The sequence below is a fragment of the Papio anubis genome, chromosome 5 (genome assembly GCF_008728515.1).
Source record: "Papio anubis isolate 15944 chromosome 5, Panubis1.0, whole genome shotgun sequence".
Taxonomy (NCBI): domain Eukaryota; kingdom Metazoa; phylum Chordata; class Mammalia; order Primates; family Cercopithecidae; genus Papio; species Papio anubis.
The window spans coordinates 104,250,726-104,272,791 of record NC_044980.1 but is presented as its reverse complement, the minus strand read 5'-3'; the positions used below and the strand labels follow the sequence as shown (position 1 = coordinate 104,272,791).

The following is a 22,066-nucleotide window of genomic DNA, read 5'->3' as shown; positions in this document are numbered from 1 at the left end:
AACTTCAACTGTGTGCCTGGAAAAGCCACAGACACTCAACACCAGCCCATGAAAGCAGCTGGGAGGGAAGCTGTACCCTGAAAAGTCACAGAGGCAGAGCTTCCCATGCCCATGGGAGCCCACTGTTTGCATCAGCATGATCTGGAGGTGAGTCAAAGGAGATCATTTCAGAGCTTTAAGATTTTACTGCCCCATTGGATTTCAGACTTGCAGGGCCTGTAGCACCTATGTTTTGGCCAATTTCTCCCATTTCGGATGACTGCATTTACCCAATGCATATATCCCCACTGTATCTAGGAAGTAACTAACTTGCTTTTGATTTTATAGCCTCATAAGCAGAAGGGACTTGTTTCGTCTCAGCTGAGACTTTGGGCTGTGGACTTTTGAGTTAATGCTGAAATGAGTTAAGACTTTGGGGGATTGTTGGGAAGGCATGATTGGTTTTGAAATGTGAGGATATGAGATTTCAGAGGGGCCAGGGGCAGAATGAAATGCTTAAGCTTTGTGTCCCCACCCAAATCTCACCTTGAATTGAAATAATCCCCATGTGTCAAGGGTGGGGCCAGCTAGAGATAATTGAATTATGCAGAGGGGTTTTCCCATACTATTCTCATGGTAGTGAATAAGTCTCATGAGATCCGATGGTTTTATGAATGGGAGTTCCCCTGCAAAAGTCCTCTTGCCTGCCACCATGTAAGACATGCCTTTGCTTCTCCTTTGCCTTCTGCCATGATTGTGAGGCCTCCTCAGCCATGTGGAACTGTGATTCCATTCAACCTCTTTTCTTTATAAATTACTCACTCTTGGGTATATCTTTATTAGCAGCATGAGAACAGACTAATACACCATCCTTACAGAGAAACACTCATAAAAAGAAAAGAAAGGATCACTGTTCACCCTTAAGTCATGAGATATTGATATTTCCCACAGAGTCTTTCTCTCTCTCTCTCTCTCTCTCCCCCCTCTCTCTCTCTTTCTCTCTCTTCTTTGATGGAGTCTCACTTTGTTGCCCAGGCTGCAGTGCAGTGGTACAATCTTTGTTGTCCAGGCTGGAGTGTAGTGGCATGATCACTACAACCTCTGGCTCCCAGGTTCAAGTGATTCTCCTGTCTCAGCCTCCTGAGTAGCTGGGACCATGGCCAGCTAATTTTGTATTTTTAGCAGAGACGAGGGTTCACCATGCTGGCCAGGCTGGTCTCAAACTCCTGACCTCAAGTGATCCACCCACCTCGGCCTCCCAAGGTGCTGGGATTACAGGCATAAGCTACCATGCACAGCCTAGTCATTCTTTCTTAAAAGTCCTTGTCTGGTGGCCTGCAGTAGGTAAAGGCTATTGCACGTAAACTATCTCTATATATCTAAAGAAAACACTGTCCTCTCAGAGAGGCCATTGTGGGTGGCAGAATTCCTTGTTCATTATTTCAGCTTTTCAGAGCACTGAATATCATAAGAACAGAATACATACAGGCCAAATTGTCAATTAGGGTAAAGTGTTGTTTTGTTGTTGCTGTTGTTGTTTGTTTTAAGATACTGTGATAATATCCTTCCTCTCATGGTCTATGTATACTTGCTTGGAATTAGCATTTTTTAAATGTAATTAAAATGTGTAACCTTAAAAGCTTATTTCCTTATAGTTTGATTCCTCACTTTTTTCTTTCTCTTTATTCATGATAATCAGAAACAATGTATGCCTTTATGGACCGCAAAAGGACACTGTGAGTACTTCTCTATTAGTATACTTTGGGGTATTGTTTTTGTGTTTTTCTTTTTTTCTTTTTTTAAGAAGGAGTCTTGCTCTGTCACCCAGGCTAGAGTGCAGTGGTGCCATCTTGGCGTACTGCAACCTCCGCCTCCCAGGTTTAAGCGAATCTCTTGCCTCAGCCTCCCAAGTAGATGGATTACGCGGCTGTCACCGCGCCCAGCTAATTTTTGTATTTTTAGTAGAGAACGGGTTTCATCATCTTGCCCAAGCTGATCTTGAACTCCTGACCTCATGATCCACCCGCCTTGACCTCCCAAAGTGCTGGGATTACAGACGTGAGCCACCACGCCCGGCCTTGTGTTTTTCTTTCATGCTGTGCCACTATTAACTAGACATATTTCCCATCCTGATTTGAAGTTCTCTAATTCTCCTACTTCAAAGTCTATGATTCTGAGAATTACATCAACTAAAACCTAACAGAATAGCTGTGAATTAACTTCTAAAGATCATAATCCAAGGATATCAAAGAAGAGGCAGGTCATATCTATTAAATAACCTCATGTTCATGGCACTTTAATGCGTTTTTGCAAAAATGAAGACACTCATCTTAATCCTGAGGCATATCCTTGAGGTATTTTCTTCCAAGGAAGATAAGTAAGTTAGATGTTGTTTTATTATCCTCTTTTTTATCACCTTTCAGAAAGAGAATGTGTCTTGTGTTTACTTTCAGTAGCTCTCTTTGGGACCTAGAATTCATGTTGTGTGCAAAGTGAGCCTAGAGTCATCTAGTCTAGAAGATTTAGTGGGTCTTTAAAAATATTCGTTATTTTTATTGTTCTTTAATTCATCATTAGTTCTTAGATAAAGCAAAGGGGAAAAAAAAAGAGCATAAAAAGAAAAAAAATTGGCCAGGCATGGAGGCTCATGCCTGTAATCCCTGCACTTTGGGAGGCCAAGGCAGGTGGATCATCAGAGGTCAGGAGTTCGAGACCAGCCTGACCAACATGGGGAAACCATGTCTCTACTAAAAATACAAAAATTAGCCAGGCGTGGTGGTGCACACCTGTAGTCCCAGCTACCCAGGAGGCTGAGGCAGGAGAATTGCTTGAACCCAGGGAGGCAGAAGTTGCAGTGAGCCAAGATATCGTGCCATTGCACTCCAGCCTGGGTGACAGGAGTGAGACTCTGTCTCAAAAACCAAAAAAAAATTAAGAAAGAGAGAAAGAGAAAGAGAAAGAGAGAGAGAGAGAGAGAGAGAGAGAAAGAGAGAAAGAAATGAAAGAAAGGAAGAAAGAAAGAAAGAAAGAAAGAAAGAAAGAAAGAAAGAAAGAAAGAAAGAAAGAAAATTAGGAGAAGGAAGCAGGAGTGGAAGAGAAAGAGGTAATTAGAGGAACTATTAGACCAGATAGAAGAGAACGGCATAAAACCTTAGAAAGGAAGTAGGCAGAGAAGTGAGAAAAAAAGAATGGAAAGCTAAGTGTTAATAAAGGTGAGAAAGTTTGATGAAAAGTTCTTATTGATCCTCTAAGTCCTGCTGTCTGTAGTTTTCTACTTTAGATTATTTTTCATTATACCCAAGTCTTCATATATGTAACATTCATAGATCTTGACAGTGAAGATCTAAGGGAAATTCTGAGTTTAGTTGGCTAGCACGTTTCATTCATATACTCAAAAACTATTGTTTTTGAGGGGAAGGTAGTGCTTTTCATTTCTTGACTGGACATTTTTAATATCCTCTCCACTGCTTTTGGACTTCATGCTGCCATCAGGGTGATGGTCTTATAGCAAAAGTCCCTCAGGATCTCTTCATCTGCAGAATCATGTGAACCATTTTAGTAAGTCACCTGAGTCCCTCCAGCCCAGTCTCCCTGTCTTTTTAAGCCTTGGTTCTCACCATATGTACCTTACTTTCAAGAAAAAACTAAAGACCGGAGTTTGTGCCTTTGTATCTTTACTATGTTCCCTAAAAATGGAAAGAAGGAGTATTATGTAAATTCCTTTTCCTTCATACTGGCTGATAATTAAACTATAAAATTCCTTTTTTGTTGTTGTTGTTGATATGCAGTCTCACTCTGTCATCAGACTGGAGTGCAGTGGCACAATCTCAGCTCACTGCAACCTCCACCTCCTGGGTTCAAATGATTCTCCTGCCTCAACCTCCCAAGTAGCTAGGAATATAGGCATGCACCACCACGCCCAGCTAATATTTTGTATTTTTAGTAGAGACAGGGTTTCACCATGTTGCCCAGGATGGTCTCGATCTCTTGACCTTGTGATCCACCTGCCTTGGCCTCCCAAAGTGCTGGGATTACAGGCATGAGCCACCACACCTGGCCAAATTTTCTTTTAAACTCCAATTCAGATACAACTTTCTCTGGCAAGATATTTTCTGACTCAGTTTCTCTCTAGATACATCAAATAGCATATTCCCTCTCTGATGCCTTTGAATCACTAAGTGCACTTTTACCATCTTGTAGCCATGTGTTTATGTGTCTATCCACCCAGTTTATTGGTGAGTTTCTTGACCTCTATATCTCAAAGTCTAGAACAAAGTCTGGAATAAACTAGGGAATCAGTAATTGTTGAATTGAATTGTTGATCACATCCAACATTAACAAAACCCCTAAACAACAAAAGTCATCTAGACTATAATCATCAAAATAATATTTTGTATACAGTGTAAGCTAAGAATAACATACTAAGTCCCCAACCAATGAAACGAACCTCCTTTTGGCCAAGGAGACCCCAGAAAAACCTTAACAACTGAGTTCTTGGTTATGATGGGACGGGAGGTCAAACATGACTCATTATACTTCCTCCCTTTTGCAGTTTAGACACAACAACTGACCAGCTTTCCTGTTAAAATAGAGATCTTAAGACTGACAAAACAGACTCTTTGTGGCAATGAAATACCAACTTATACACAGCATCTAAGGACACGACAGACAAGAGTTAAGTCATGTATCCCCACACGTAAATAATGAACTATGTTCTATCCACCACAAGGTTTTTCTTTTTCTCTAGCAGCTAAACAAACACTGACCTTGAGATAAGCAAGGTTCAAACAACTGCAGCTCCACTAGGCACTGATTAACTGACCCTCAGCCTCTTTTCCACCAGCTATAATTACAAGAGACTGATTTCAGTAACTTTCTCCTGATAAGAACTGATCATGGACTGGTTCTAGCCAGTTTACAGAGGCTGCAACACAAGTGTCCTAATGTCCCAAGTGCCTATTGAAATTTAGGGTCCAATTGTAATACATTTAGTTGTTAAGTCTCCACCTCAAAGTGAACATGGGTCACATGTACCTTGCATGTTTGTTCAATATACATATGTTAAGACTGTCTCCATAAATATTCATAACTCCTACTGTACCTTGTTAAATATGTATGCTTAGCCAAGTCATTCAACATAAAATTCCTACCCCGATCCCTCCTCCTTCAAAATGCCTGCTAACAGGCTCTGCCGCAGGCTGCACTGGCCGCACTTCCCCAACCTGTCAAATGTCACCTTACAGCCTGTAACCTTTTATAAGAAATACAGGCTCCTTTCCAAATTTATGGATTGAGTGATTTTTAAGTTAACAAAGATGACCAGAAAATTCCTAGACACATGCTCCAGAATTTATGGTAGCTCACTTGAGAATCAAAAGAGGGAAGTCCATGAGGGCAGAATTTGGTAAAGTTTGGATATCATTATTATCATTAGTGATAATGGTGTGCAGAAAAACTTAATGAGAAGGAAATCCTCTCCCCTGCTCAGGAACTGTTTTTAGATCCCCTGTGTTCCAATATTGCACTATAATTTCAGAATGTAGATTATTCTTCTGTTCCAAAATTTCTGAAAAAATATCTCTGTTCTGATTTGGCCACTAGTCTACTTTATTCTATGTCTATAAATCAAAATATTATAACATTAACAGAACAGCTTGTTATTTCTTCTCTGGGAACTGTGATCTCTCAATTCTTAATATTTTTTACTTTTTACAGGTAAAATCATCATTTTAGTGCTTCAATTCTTAAAACTTTACATTAATTAAAATCTATCCTCCAAAGATCAGTGCTCAAACCTGAGTAGCAAGAGACAAAAGTCTCCAGAGAAAGAAAAAGCAAATACCATAGGAACTGACAGGTTTCAAACAAACAACAAAAAAGCTTCCATTTTCTGTTTTAACCTTTCATTACTTGAACTCTCTGAATCTATTAATTGACAGTAAGCGGACTCAAGCAGGAAATGACATTCATAGAAACAAAAACAAGTGTCAAAAGCAATTTTATTTTCAAAACCCTTAAACTTCATTGTCCCTTCAAATCATACTTAATCCTGATTTAGCAATATGTGGGTGTATGTTTGATATTCAGTGAAAATCAGTTTTTAGAAATTTGTGGGACCAGAATCTTTTTATTTAGAAGTATGCTCTTTCTGTTATGTTTAAATGGATGGAAAATTATACAGCTTGCTCTGACCACAGAAAAATTGTTAGCATATACTCAAAAAGTTTATTGAAAAAACAGTTCAGTATCTTCTTGCTTCAAGTAACAGGGCATGTAATTTAAAACTGAAATATTGAGAAACTGTTTTTATCCTCCCTGAGATATCAAGAAGTTGGAGAATTCCAATGGTGTCATCTTTCTTCTCTGCCTTCCTCAGGATGACTTGTGTTTCTTTTCATAATTACAAGACAGCAAAAGTGGTTCCCAGCATCATATGCAGACCCAACTAGGCCAGTGAAAACGACAAATGACTCTTCTTGCCTTGAGTCTCCTGTGCTAAGGGAAAACTTCTCCCAAAACTCATGAGCAAACTGTCTCAAGGAACTCACTGGGCAGAGCTGGGTACTATGACCTTGCCCTAGCTGTAACGGAGGCTGGGAGAAAAGTTCTGGTACTTTCCATGTTCTTACAAGGGAGATTGGCTTTCTGTCAATGAGGAATAAGAGGTCGAAGTGGAAAATGGTTTTAATGTGTCAGATAATGTAAGGTTGAATAATATAATGCCTGTTAAATGGATACACATCATTAAGCATAGTACTCAGTACTAAATACAGATAGTAATTTATTTTAGTGTGACTGCTCTTGTTTTGATTTCATTGAACTCTAGAACCATTTCATGCACTTTAGTAGACTATAAACATTTTAGAAGACTGAATAAAAACAGAAACTGAGAATTTATTTCTGTTTTTGAATAACATCCTGTAGAATTTATTAAGCTATTGTCTCCAAACCTAAAACCCATTCTTCTGTAGTCCACTTTATGATACTGAGATTGAAATTTCAAGCCACATTTTTCCTTCTCTAGTTGGCTCTCTATTTGGATTTGCCATGAAAGGGCATGAGGGAAAGAGAGTGGCAGGCTAGAAGAAGAAGAAGGGATTGTTCCTTCCTATTTGCTTTCTGAGTCTGTTTTTCTGCTTGTTATTCTTATGTCTCTCGGGAGGCACTCTTTCACCCTGCAGTGGTGGGTGGTTCCAGGAACAACAGTTGATTCCAGTTTGCAGCTTTTGCAACTCATACAGAACCAGTCTCAGTGCCTCTCATCAGCAACACCAGCACTAGCTGGCTGGAGCATCATCCTCAGAGACCTGAGGTCCAGCTTCATGGGAAATTCCTCTGAGGTCCAAGCCACCTACACCAGTCAAACAGGGAGCCCTCTTCACAAGTCCATAGAGAACCTCCTTCAATCCTCTAAGTTTTAATAATTTTAACCTCTTCATTTTGTTCCCCCAGTCCTAGGGGTAGCTGTTTCCTGAAGTTGTCACACATGCTCCATACACAATACCTTAGTTTAGTGTTTCTCTTTTGCCTTTTCAGTTTTTGAGTATCTAGTCATCAATTCATTATCAATTGATTTTCTATATAAAAAGCTAAAAAGCTAAATCTGTTACTGTTTTAGAGAGTGACTTACAGGTTAAATTTTTTTAATCAAAAGAAGCTTTTGCAATTTCATCTTTTCTTGCCTCCCTATAATAATGTCCATTTCTTTTTTTTTTTTTTTTTTTTTATGCTCAGATACCATGTTGACTTTTAAATGACTAGATGCTCCTGGTTGTAACTCTTCACCACCATCACAGTCTTTAACACAATCCTAACCAAAAAGCTATGTTATTCAACAGCAAATAGATTTCACAGTTACCCATTTCCTTGTAGTTCTTAAAGAAATGCAGTACTGACAGCCTGGCCTACATAGTGAAATCCTGTCTCTACTAAAATTACAAAAATTAGCCAGGCATGGTGTCATGTGCCTGTAATCCCAGCTACTCGGGAGGCTGAGGCAGGAGAATTGCCTGAACCCAAGAGGCAGAGGTTGCAGTCAGCCAAGATCACACCACTGCACTCCAGCCTGGGCAACAGAGCAAGACTCTGTCTCAAGAAAAGAGAGGAGAGAGGAGGAGAGGAGAGGAGAGGAGAGGAGAGGAGAGGAGAGGACAGGACAGGACAGGACAGGACAGGACAGCAGTGCTATGTTCCATATGCACAAATTTCTCTAGGCTCCAAAGTCATACTTTGAAAGTAAGACATACAAAAGAGAACTGTAGCTAGAAAAAGGGAAGAAAGCCTGCATCCATGGGGGATAATGAGAGGGATGACGATGTTTTGGAAATAGAGAAACACTCAGGTGTCAGTGGTGACAAAGAACTGAAGGGGCGGCAACAGTATTAGATATCAGAGGAGAGGGAATATTCCCTAATTATCCCTACAAGTCCATGGAAAAGGGGTTTGGCATTGTGCTGCTACAGGATGACCCTTCTGGAATGTCCAGACTGACCTAGACCATTTAACCTGGGACCACTGGAATTCATTACAAGAAGAGAGAATACTCAAGAGGACTTAAGGATCTGCTCTCGAAGACTGACGGAATGAATTCAAATCCAAAGATGGAAATGTCTTTCAAACACACTTTAAAAGCTTTCACAAGAACTATTTAAAGCCAGAAAAACAGAAGGAGCAAGGTTAAAGTCAGAGAAATATTGTAAAATATGTGGAGCAAGAATTAGGATGGAATGGGGAGGGAAGGAAGGATTGCAAGATATGTTACATAAGGAGTATAATTATACCTGCAACATATTTCCCAAGAACTTTTCAATCTTTAAGTTTTCTGCTTCTATGTTTTCAACAACTAGCCTAGATACAAGTTATCTAGAGGAAATGTGAGATGTACCACTGATTACTCTTAGTTCCCAACTGTCCCAATTTTTATAGCTATGTATAGCTGTGTAATTGACAATAAACTATTTCATAAATGCCAGCCATTTCTGACAAGTTTTAAATTGCTTTGCTTTCTACCTGTGGAACTCTTACGGAAATTAATTTTTTTTCTTTAAGTTAACCCTTCATTGCAATAATCAGAGAAAATCTGATTTTTATAAAGCTTCTTCCAAGGAACATTTGACTTGAATGTGTTAGCTTAGCTCCTAAACTGGAACTTAGTGACAAAAATAAAAACAAAAAGTCCTCAATAATTTCTTTTTAAATGTATGATTAGCTATAGATTAATTAATTTATCTTTGCAGACTTGAGTCAGAGTTCCAGGAACTCTTATCCTGTGTTATGTGGGGCAGCCGTATCTAGAACATCCCTGCTTGGACTCTTTTATTTCTTAATTGGTATAACTCAAACAGGTGGAAAATTCTGATGCTGAGAATATTCATTTTTCACTAATTGAATAAGAGAGCTTCCCAGTCAGCTACATGAGGTATTACTATACTGAGGCATACCCACTGCAATAAGCCTCCTAAAGAATCAAGAGCTGATCGGAATGGATGGAGGCAAAGAAAGAACATACCGAAGAAGGTGAGTTTTGAATGACAGGAAAGAATGAAATCGTAGTAAGGAAACAAAAAGAATTTCATTCACAGAAGTAAGTTATAAAGCTTTGTCTCTTATGAAATGAGTAGAAAAATAACAGTAAAGATGTTTAATACATGGCTCATTATCCAGAAAGATAAAATACAGAACGATGGTTCGTTCTTCATGTTTTCATCAATTTCCATTTACTTATTCAGTAAGTGTTTACTGAGCTCCTACTTTGTCATGTACTGTTTCAGACTCTGGGAATATAAAAGGGAAAAGCACAAAGTTCCTACTTTTATGGAGAGATAATAAACACAAAACAGACAAAATACTGTTCAATTTTAAATAATTATAAGTGCAAAAAGACACACCACATGGTAATAGAAATGAAGATGGCTTGGAGACGTAGCGGTGATTATTATTTTAGGTACAGTGGTCAGGGAAGGTCCCCCTGGAGAAGCCACACTTCAGCAGAGACCTGAAAGAAGTAGAGAAGTGAGCCACAGGAAGATATGAAGAAAGAGGGCTCCAGGCAGGGAAATGACAACCACTCTGAGATGGGAATTAACTGAGACCTTTCTGAGGGTTGGAAAACAAGGCCAGTGTAGCTCAAGTGTAGGGTAGGAAGTGATGCTGGGGTGGTGAGAAGGAACTTGAATATGCAGGACATCCTAGGATATGTTAAGGCATTTTGAGTTTTGTTTTTGTTTTTGTTTTTGTTTTTTTTACTTTCAATGGGACGCCACTGCTGGTGTAAGTATGGAAATGATATAATCGATTTATGATTTAAATAATAACTGGCTGATGGGAGGGAAATGGAGTGGAAGCAGGTTGCATAGCAGTCTGAGTGAGAGATTATGCAGACTGAAACTAGGGCTATGGCTTAGTGAAGATGAAGAAAAATGGTCAAATTTGGGTTATAACTTGGAGATAGACTGACTGGACCTGTTGATTATTATTTGGGATTATTTGGACATAAGGTGAATTCTAGGTTTTAGCAAACAATTGCTGAATGATAGTGCCATTTACCAAGATGAAGAAGATGGAGGGAACCTTGTAAGAGTTTTGGCTGGTATCAGTGAATGAGAGAATCAGGAATATACACCTACTGAAAACAGCTTGAATTACAAAGACGGAAATGTGGGAATGTGAGGAGTGACTAAATTTGGTCATAGAAAAGTTAATTTCTACATGATAAACAACTAGGGCTTCCGCCAAAATGAAATCATATTCTAAGTGAAATCATGGTTTTGTGATAAACAACAGACTGTCATTCAAAACTGCATCTAGGATGCAATGATAATTCAGGAATGGAGAGAAACATGAAGAAACAGTAAAAGGAAAAAAACAAAAAACAAAAACAAAAAAAACCACCAGAACAGACAGTAGAAAAAGGTATGCTTTTTGGTGTGGCAGCCTAGTTCAAAAGAAACAATTGTCTTTCTCTTAGAACAACCCCCCTTATCCCCAGTCCTGGCCAGCCACATTTCACACCCTGCACAATTCACACCCCATCCACAGCTGACTGGACTAGGGAAGTAAGCCTGAGTCAAGTTGAGCCACATGTGGCTTCTGTTCTAAAATCTGAAATTAAGATCAAATGATATTTGTGTTCATTTTGAGTCAGATTTAGGTTTTTACTTTAATATGCTAAAACAGGATGGGTAAGTTGACCATACGTCACTTTGTGGATCTAAGAAGTAGAGAATATTGGTTGGAAGAGAGCAGAGGGAAGCAGGTGATGAGAAAAAAGCAGCAGTGGGGGAAGGAAAGAGTTCTGACCAGAGTCCAGGCTGCTAGCTGTCTTCATACACCTCTGTGGCCTTACAGTACACCCTTCCTGATAGTATGCATTCTGTTACTCACATATAGGGAAGCAAACAAAGATCACTCAGAACAATTATTCTGAAGATTACTTCATTTTGATATAATGTTTTGTCAGTAAAATAGCATAAAAAGAGGAGGGCGGTAGACTGAGTGGCACATGTCCCTCTCCCCTCATTGATACATTCTCTATCTACTGTCTCACAGAGACAGTGATATCAGAGAATAATGTGCTACTGTCCCAGAAGGGAAAAAAGAAATCTGCCTGTTAAACAACGGTATGTGATAGAACTAGAAACATTAAAAAGTACATGAATCCAGTTGGGAAAATTGCAAACACATACACACACATAGCATGCTGACTCGAGGATATATTACCTGTTATAACCATACAAACGTACTAAAATTTCAGGACAATTCCTTTTTAAACTTTCTATTGGTGTAATATAAGAATAGAAAAGTACATGTAAGTGTACCAAATTTTTACAAACTGAATTTTTCTGTACAATCAGCACCTAGATCAATGAGTATACTATTACACAACTGTTTTGTTTTTTGTACTTAGCTGGAGTGTAAGTGTATCTGTATACATCTACAACATCTAATAAATCTTTAAATGAATGTACTGAGTATAAAGTTGATTATCCTCTTTTCCCTCTTTTATGAACATTTCTATGATTTCCACAAGTTATCTCATTTAACCTTTTCCACAATCCTGTTAGGTTAATTGCCATGCCTATTTTACAAGACTAAATTGAGGCTCAAAGATATTTATTGACATGTCCAAGTTCACACATCTAAAAACCAAACCTAGCTCTGTCTCACTGCCAAAGTATTATTAACTGCTATACCAGCTGCCTGACTGATTCTGGTAAAGTGACAGTGGGCTATGGCCAGCAAGTTTACTTGATTAATTTATTATGTATAATAACAAGAAATGAGGTTTTAAAATGGGTATTTAAGAAAAGTATAAAACTGCCATTATTAAATGGAGAAGTAACAAAATAAAAATAGTGATTGCAAGAGATGATTCTAGACTTATATATTTAAGAATAGGAATTGTGGCTGGGTGCGGTAGCTCACGTCTGTAATTCCAGCACTTTGGGAGGTGGAGATGGGCGGATTTCCTGAGGTCAGGAGTTCAAGGCCAGCCTGGCTAATGTGGTAAAACCCCATCTCTACTAAAAATACAAAAATTAGCCAGCCGTGGTAGCACACGCCTATAGTCCCAGCTACTTGGGAGTCTGAGGCAGGAGAATCACTTCAACCCAGGAAGCGGAGGTTGCAGTGAGCCAAGATCAAGCCATTGCACTCCCAGCCTGAGTGACAGAGTGAGACTCTATCTCAAAAAAAAAAAAAAAAAAAAAAAAAAATAGGAGTTAATGGCAATTAAAAGTGCTTCTTCTTTCTTTTTTAAAGCATGCCAGCAACAGTCATAGAATGATGGAGAACAGGATTAAGTTTATACACATTTGAAGAAAGATTCAACTGAAGTTGGAAAGGTCTACGTAAGACAAGAAAATGGAAGAGTTGAAACCCATTACCTAGTGTGCAAACCTAGGAAACCAGAATTGGTAAATATGTTATGTGTGATGAAAATCTGAAATGGGGTGGCTATTTGGGTACTGTGAGAAGATGAATTTGATATTCAATATGCACATAATCAGGAGCTGTGTTGGCATCCTCTCCAGGTTTTATTCACTCCCATTTCAAACTTTTCATCCCTCACCATAGCAAAAAGATCAAAACACTTTTATGGGAATAAATAATTTGGAAAGACTGGGCTATAAAGCCAATTAAAATTGGTGTTGATAGCTCAATAACAGATTTGGTTCAATTGGCTATTTCTAGAAGCCTTATGCAAAAGTTATTTTTCCTTTTCATCATTGGTACTTAAGCTAGTTAGGTATCAGAGTTCTCCCTCCCTCCCTCCCTCCCTCCCTCCTCTCTCCCTCCCTTCCTCTTTCCTTCCCTCCTTCCTGTTTTTGATGTGGGTAAAACTCATAGGACCTGTGCTTCTGTCACTGTGGCTGATTTCTCAAGGTATTGGATAATGATTTTGGTTAAACAACTCCGAATAATAGAGTATATCTTAATTCTGGATATATTTTATAGATTTGTCTATTTACGTGATGCTGATAAATACCCCTCCTTGGGCCCTGTCTTGAATGTTCAAAGAATCATCTGTTCTGGTTTCATATTCAATTAATGAATCACCAAAGTGTTCCAGCACATATTAGACACCATTAAATACATGGAAAGCTTTTAGCCAGTTGGGTCTGATTTATACAGGCAAATATTACCTACTTAATGCAATTCAAAAGAGCTTCTCAACAGTATATATTTTTGTAAATGTGTATGCATTTATTTTCACCATTAACTTACAAAACTTGTGTTCCAATTTAAAATATTAATTTATGTTTCTTCCTTGAAAAAACTGCTACATTCTTTCTTTTTAATTAACTCATTTCTTTTCTTGAAAGAAAAGTCAATAATCTCTGTGCTCCAAGGTCTATATCACATTCAACCTTCTTCCACGTCTCTACCAAATTAAACAACAAAAGCAATGAAGAAACAAACTCAAGAAATGGGAAAAAAAGAGTTAAAGAACGACTAAAGGCACCAAAGTCTCGTTTGATCTCATAATAATAGAATGGAAATTAATTTAATACACTTATAGCATTATGTGGAGGACTGCATCTTTCAGACTTTGAGTCATCAATAGAATATATCAATTTATTCCATACATTTTCTTTCTTTTCTTTTTGTCTGATCTTTTTTCTTTTCTTTTCTTTCCTTTTTTTTTTTTTTTTTTTTGAGACAGGGTCTCTCTCTGTCGCCCAGGCTTGAGTACAGTGGCGTGACCTTGGCTCACTGCAACCCTCCACCTCCCGAGTTCAAGCAATTCTTGTGCTTCAGCCTCCAAAGTAGTTGGAATTACAGGTGTGCACCACCACACCCAGCTAATTTTATTATTTTTATTAGAGATGGCGTTTCACTATGTTGGCAAGGCTGGTCTGGAACTCCTGACCTTAAGTGATCTGCCTGCCTCAGCCTCCCAAAGTGCTGAGATTACAGGCTTGAGCCACCATGCCCACCTAATTCCACACATTTTCTAATAAATACTTCACACCTTTATGCTGTAAAATGTATGGCTTATCACAGATACGCATTTCTTAAATGATGATTCTGTAAAAGGAAGAGATGACTAAGAGTTGCACCATTGCTGTTACTTCATACTTACAGCGACTGCCTCCAGGATTTGTTTAACAGCATCTGCAGCATCTCGCTCACTGTAATATCCCTTTTCCACAATCCTGGAACAAAAAGAAAGGAAATGCTTCTCAGGCACATTCATTCAGAAGAGTGGATATTAAAAGAAGTTAAGTACATTAATGTTAAAGATGGTGCACGTAAACAAGTGAAACAAGCTACCATACTACCATGGGAAAGATTTCCACAAACTGACACTCTAAAAGTCTTTGAGTTTACTTAGGAAAATGAAATACTCTTATTTTTCCTTGGCTTGAACTATCCGTTGCATTTGAGGAAAAAACAGTTTGTCTGTTTTAAACTTTGTTTTGCGAATCATTTTAAACATACACCAGTAGATATTATACAATGAAACACCCCCATGGAATTGTCACATAGCTTTAACTATAAATTCATGAAGTTTTATTTGCTTAATTACTTCCACTCCTTCCTTCTTATTTTGAAGCACACATTGGACATTATATAATTTCATTTCTAAATCTAATTTCAATCTAAATTATATAATTTCATTTCTAAATAGTTAAGGAGGTTATCTCTAAAAGATAAGGGACCCTCTAAAAATCATAGTCATAATTCCAATATCACATACCTATAATTTTTTAATATTATCAAATATGCAATGTTTCAAATTTCTAATTGTCTGAAACATGTTAAATTACTTGTTTGAATAAGTATCCAAATAAGGTCCATGAAATTTGATTGGTTGGTATATCTCTTAGTCTCTTTTAACCTGTAGTTTCTCCCCCTCTCTCTCTCTTCCCCAGCAACCCTCTTTCTCTCCAAGCTCCGCCTCCTGGGTTCACGCCATTCTCCTGCCTCAGCCTCCTGAGTAGCTGGGACTACAGGCGCCCGCCACTACGCCCGGCTAGTTTTTTGTATTTTTTAGTAGAGACGGGGGTTTCACCATGTTAGCCAGGACGGTCTCAATCTCCTGACCTCGTGATCCGCCCCTCTCGGCCTCCCAGTGTTCGGATTACAGGTTTGAACCACCGCGCCCGGCCCCATTCTTCCCTTTAATCCCTTCTCCATCTCTGTTTCATTTTTGCTGTGTTTCTTTTTTGAAAGCTGGTCACTTGTTCTTTAGTCTCCCTGCCTGGCAATGTGATTCTCTAAAAAAAACATGGGGCTTTGTTGTACAGGTTATTTCATCACCCAGGTATTAAGCCTAGCACCCATAAGTTAGTTTTCCTGATCTTCTTTCTCCTTCCTCCCACCCTCCACCCTCCTATAGGCCCCAATGTGTGTTGTTCCTCTCTGTATCCATGTATTCTCATCATTTAGCTTCCACTTATAAGTGAGAACATGTGGTATTTGGTTTTCTGATCCAGCGTTAGTTTGCTAAGGAAAATGGCCTCCAGCTCCATCCATGTCCCTTCAAAGGACATGATCTCATTTCTTTTTATGGCTGCATAGTATTGCACGGTGTATATGTACATTTTCTTTATTTAATCTGAACCTAATCAAGACCCCAGCATTATCTATTAATAAAAAAAGGGGGGGGCAGAGAAATAGCTCCGAAGACATCAAGGGGATAGAATCACATTTGATTCTAGAGGATTACATTTCATTCTATAGCCTTGATATCTTTGGAGCTATTTCTCTGCCCTCTCTACTTTTTATTAATGGATAGCATTAGGGTCTTGATTAGACTCAGGTTGAATTTTTAGCAAATATACTTTATAGGGAGTATTGTGTATTTTCACAAGTTGCATGTTCAATTATGCTCCATTTCGTGTTGAAAACAGTAATTGATTATCAATGCCTAGATCCATCAAGTCATTAGCAGTTTCAAGTTGGTAAAATCTATCATGGCTTCTTTGTTAGCTAAAAATTTTCTAGTAATACAATTCTTATAGGAAAGAGGGGATAAATCATTAGTTTTTTAACTTACCAGTTTTCAAAATAATGAGTTCATTCACCAACATTTTCAGTGACCAGTTAGTGTTTTTGTTCATTTTCTGGTATCATTTTGAAAGTATGGATTTAACCATATTTTATATGTTTCAATCTGCTCTAGCTCTTCCCGGGTGAGTAGAAGGCTATGCAGGTTGGCTTCTGAAGTCTTTGGTGGTTCTTTTTCTATCCAGTATAATACAATACCTGAGGTTTATTTTGTACATTTGCTGCCTCAAACCTAGACTAAGTCATTGTTTCCTAGAAGTACACTTTTAGTGGCAGATAGTATTTTTCTAATTTTACATTTTATTCTTCAATTAAAAAATAAATATATATGTACATATGTTGATATTCCCCATTTCCTAGACAAACTATCATATTAATATGTACAAAATGTTTTATATATGTTTTTACCATGTTGTCCATTTTATGTGCTTTTCCTCTTTAATTTTACTTTTTTGCATTTAGGAGTGTTTGTATTTTTGTTTTAATGTTTTTAACATTAGTTTCTTCTTTTTTGGTTTGTTCTGTACTCTCAGCAATACTGACATTAACTAGCTGATATGGTTTGGATTTTTGGGATTTGTGTTCCCACCCAAATCTCATGTCAAACTGGAGGAGGGGCCCGGTGGGAGGTGATTGGATCATGGGGGAGGATTTCTCCCTTGCCATTATCATGATTGTGAGTGACTTGTCATGAGATCTTATGGTTTAAGCGTGTGGCACTTCCCCCTTTGTGCTGTCTCTCTCCTGCTCTGCCATGAGAAGATGTGCCTTGCTTCCCCTTCACCTTCTGCCATGATAGTTAAGTTTCTTGAGACCTCTGCAGCCATGTGGAACTGAGGGTCAATTAAACTCTTTTCTTTATAAATCACCCAGTCTCAGGTAGTTCTTTATAGTGTGTGAGAACAGACTAATACACTAGCAATCCAGCTAGTATGAACTTACAATGCAGATACAATATATAACTGTCAAAAATTGAGAAGAAATAAGAACAGCTTGAAAAATATAAACTTCTTGATTGCTGTATAATTAGCAACAAGTGAAAGAATATTATTTCAAAGTAATAGGAGGAAAGGGAGCCTCATTATCTTAAGTAGGTGACAATTTTCTTCTGATACATGATGTGATTTTCAAAAAATCTGATGACAATCTGATTTTCTCCAAATAATTGACTTGCTCTTTTTGCATGAATGTGGGCAAAGAATTCTTCTTTTAATTTAAAGTATTTTAAGACGTGTTTTATGAGAAACATGTTAGTTGTTCTGGGTTGCGTTATTTTGATTTGTGGCATAATCCTTCAATTTAGAGTGCTTTCATTATTCTTTTTAAATTGCAGGAATATTTTCTTGAAGTAGAATGTTTTATATTTGTTTTCTTCCATTGCCTTGGTTTTCTTCTTTGGGGTGTGCAATTATACATATGTAAGAATTTTTCTACCTTTGATTTATATTGTTTTTCTACAGTTTTCTTAGTTTTAGCTTATTTTGTAACACTATCTTATTTTCATTTTTTTTTTTTTTTTGTGGGTGTTTCTTCCTGAGATGCTTTCACTGCCTAAAGGAACTTTATTCTCCTCCTTATTGTCTGTCCTCTATTGACCTCCAGCTCCATCCATGTCCCATAATCATTCTCTATTGGAACTAACTGAGATACTTTTCTGTTGCTGTCCATTTTTAAGCCAAGTCAGTTTACTTAACCTTTCGACAGAGTGATACTTCAGGATATCTTTTTTAGTTTCATGGCTCTTAACTTTCTGGTTATGTTCATGAAGCATTCAAAAATATGCCCTCATTCTTTCTGAGATCTCTTCCCTCCCCTGGAACTTCATTCCTTTGCCTTTACCATCTCTACACTGATTAATTTGGATACCCTTCCCAGCAGTTTTTCCTAAGTGTAGAACATTTTCCCCAAGGGACTTTAGATTTTTGTTTCAGGAGTTCACAAGACCTTGACAATGAATTAGCTTTTTAGACCTTACTGCAGGTGCACCCCTTGTACTTTTCAGAAATTTGGGTGGTAAAAATCTCTCCCAATTTCGGCTTCTTTTTTTTTTTTTTTTTATTGACCTATGCTTCTTTCAAATAACTTGAAGATTTGAGAGACTTGAGTGTTTGCCTACTTTGGGGTCTCTCATTTGTCTTCTTGCTTCCCTTGCTTCTTCGTGTACAAGTGATAATTCCACGTGGCTCTTCCTGTTGTCATTAGCTGGTCCTCACTCACTTGTATGTTAGGCTTCATGTGGATACCCTGTCACCTGGTTTTGCTGTAGATATTGTCATTGAGTTTTTTATTTTTTAGAACTAGTTGCTGTCTAGTCTTATGAGGAGCTTTTGGAAGACTGAAAAACTACTTTGTTGCTATGTCTAACTTTCCAGAATTTCAGGAGAAAACACATTTCTAATAGCACTGTAGATTACCACCTTGCATAAGATGACTTCAGCTGGCACAAAGTTTGAATATGGTCATTTCAAAACATAAAGGACAGTTTCAACAATGTTTGTAATTTTAAATAGAAACTTTTCTTAGACAGTACCACAAATAGCATTTTTTCAGAAAGTACTTTTCTTTGATTTCTGTTTTCTTTAGATGTTGTGACAAGAAGTTTTAAGTTCTCAAAGTAGCTGGTATTAAAAGTTGAATTTAAAATCTATAAAATGTTTCCAAAATAGGAGATGGGGTGGTGGTGAGAAGAAGCAGAACAAAACAGGTATGTCAAAAGTAAAAAATGTATTAAAAGAAAAGACCTCAATGATTATAGTTATTAAAATTCAGAAAAAAATATATTGATGCAAAAATTTCAATTATCTTGTTTTCCTTATTTAGTTAATTAGAACATTGGCAAGCAAGGCAAATTCATCATCTTTTTATTTTTGGGATACTTTACCAGCACTAGGGTCAAATGAAAAGAGAAAATAGATCACAATTTTCAGAGAATGACTACTCATTGGTTCTTGAGTATCATTTTCTTATGATATTTACTTACAAAACTATGAAATTTTCCAATTCACGATTAGGTTAAATGGTCTAATTATAAAAATGTAATTGAAATGCTTCCTGGGGCTATACTTTCTGAACATTTTGAAATTAAGTATGAGGGAAGGGGAAAAGAAGTACTATTGTGACAGTAAGTTCAGGACGTTGGCTACCATGACATCATTCTCTGCATTTTACTCAAAACATGGGTTTTGTGGTATCTCTATCATCCAGCACAAATGTAGTTAGTGTCTCCTCCGTGCCCTGTACCTACAGCCTCAGGAGCTTGGCTTTCTCCAGTTTTGTTAAAAGAGGGGAGTTGTTACAAAGATGATGGAGAAGAATAGCTGCTAAATTTCTTTGCAACCTTATATTATCTCCAGAAGGGAATAAAATCAATTATCTCCTGGCCTACAACAGTGTGGATTTTCCCCATAGTCACTCACCCAGGCTAGAGCTTTACCACAGCTGCTTTGCAATACTTTTCCAGAGCGCACTACTCGTGCAAATGGCACCCCTTGTGGTTGAACAGAGCCAAATTCCACAACCATGAGCTGTCTCCCTTAGGTGTCTATTAAAGACACAGTTCTTAGAGGCATCAGCACTCTTCGGAAAGGCAGTATTTCACCCACTAGAATCTCCTCTCTATATTTTGGTTTATTATGTAGTCTCAAGCTTCAGCCTAAGTATCTTCTGTATTTTCATTTGGCTATAACTCAGGGTTAAGTGCCTACTGTGAACTAAATGTTTATGTCTCCCCCAAATTCATACGGTGAAACCTAATCACCAATGTGATGGTATTAGGAGGTGGGGCCTTTGGGAGGTGATTCTATCATGAAGGAGGAACCTTCATGAATGAGATTAATGCCTTTATAAAAGAGACCCTAGAAACCTTCTTTAAAGGCCCCTTCCACCATGTGTGGACACAGCTGGAAAGTGCCATCTATGAATCAAAAAGCAGCCCCTCACCAGACATCGAATCTGCTGACACTTTCATCTTGGACTTTCCAGCATCCAGAACTGTGAGAAATAAATTTCCGTTGTTTATAAGCCACTCACTATAAGAAATTTTGTTATATCAGCCCGAAAGGACTAAGATAGTGCCTATGTTTCAGAATATGTTCTTGAGTGAATGTCCAGGGCCTGGCTTGATGGAAGAGTAAATTTTCTTGGGAGCTGTCTTCAGGTGGAGGGAGAGAGGAGTAGTAGGTATATGAAGAACAGTTAATGGAAACTTTACTAATTTTCCCCAATATATGTTAAGTTAGTGAAATAATTCATTTAATTAATCAGAGGATGCATTTCAACAGACGTATCTGTTAATTTATTTATTCAATAAATATTAGGGAGTGCCTGTTATGTGCTGACCACTCAGTAGTGAACTGGACATGGCCTCTGCACTCATGGGATTTCTCTTGGTATAAGCAGACAGACAACATTCAACACCGTGTGCTAAATGATGTGATAGCGGTATTAAAGAATGGCCTGACAGCTCTGAGAAAATGCAGGTAATCTATTCTGGAGGCCATGTAGGGTAAGGAAAGGATTCCAGAAATAGCTGTATCTCCGCTCACACCTGAAAGGTTACAGAAATTTTTCAGATGCAGGGAGAATGGCAGTTGGGGGTGAGGATAGGTATGGAAGAAGAAGATGGTGATATTCATCCACATTCCTAACTCCTAATGTGAGCCAGGTACTTGCTGGATACAAACAGAATAAGATTTTGGCCTTGCCCCAGGTGACAGATGGTGGAGTAAAGAAAGTTACAAACAAAAAACATCATCATAGATGTAATGTATGTTATGTAGGGTTTGTACCACCAAGGGATTTATTAATTCTGTAGTGAGAAACGGCATCCGTAGAGTAGATATGAGGGGCAAGGGTACAAAACACAAGTGCCTCCCCACCTCATTTCAATGTGAACTCTGCACACTGTATCTTGGCCAACCATCACCCTTCAGCTGCTTCTATTCCAGGCAGCTTCTGCTAAAAGGAGTTTTGTTCCCAGATGATTCTTTAACCAGATTGTCACAGGGTTAGGTTACTGAAACTCAGACATCCCATTTTAAATATTTTATAAGTTGAGCTGCCATTCAGGCTATCCATAGCTGACTAAAAAGTTCAATAGCAATGAATTCGAGTCATAAATGCAGGTTTACAACTTAGAACCGTGATTACAAGTGATGATGCAGTGACCAAGCAAAGGAAAATGAAATCTTGCAATTCATTTCTCTCAATTTCAGTTGTATGACATCAGTAGATGTGTTTGTCCAAAGCCTTCTGCAGGGCACTGTGGTAAAATTATTAGCCTTCTCACTAGACTGTTGCTTGGATCACCCATACAGCCTAGCCGCAAGACTTGCCCATAGTCAGTAAATATTTATGGAATCAATACCAATTGCAAAGTGAATGGATGTCAGAAAAATTTCAGATTGTGGACATTTGGACAATACTTTTGCCTATGTTCATTATCATGGGGAACAAAAGCACTGGACTCAGATGTGATTCCCTTCACAAGTACATTGGCCACGGCTCCAGAGGAAGAACAGCTGTGTGGATGCTTCCCAGAGGACAATGCAATAAGTGAAGAGATTACTGCTGG

At 38.1% G+C, this 22,066-nt stretch overlaps 1 protein-coding gene across 3 annotated transcripts in view; it reads right to left on the bottom strand.

Moving 5' to 3' along the window:
* CAMK4 (calcium/calmodulin dependent protein kinase IV) overlaps nucleotides 1-22,066 on the bottom strand; it is a 256,916-nt gene that overhangs the window by 74,249 nt on the left and 160,601 nt on the right. For all 3 annotated transcript variants that reach the window (XM_021939590.2, XM_021939591.2, XM_017959764.3), the window contains one exon: nucleotides 14,564-14,636. In XM_021939590.2, the coding sequence (XP_021795282.2) occupies nucleotides 14,564-14,636 (73 nt within the window). The remainder of the gene's footprint in view (nucleotides 1-14,563; nucleotides 14,637-22,066) is intronic.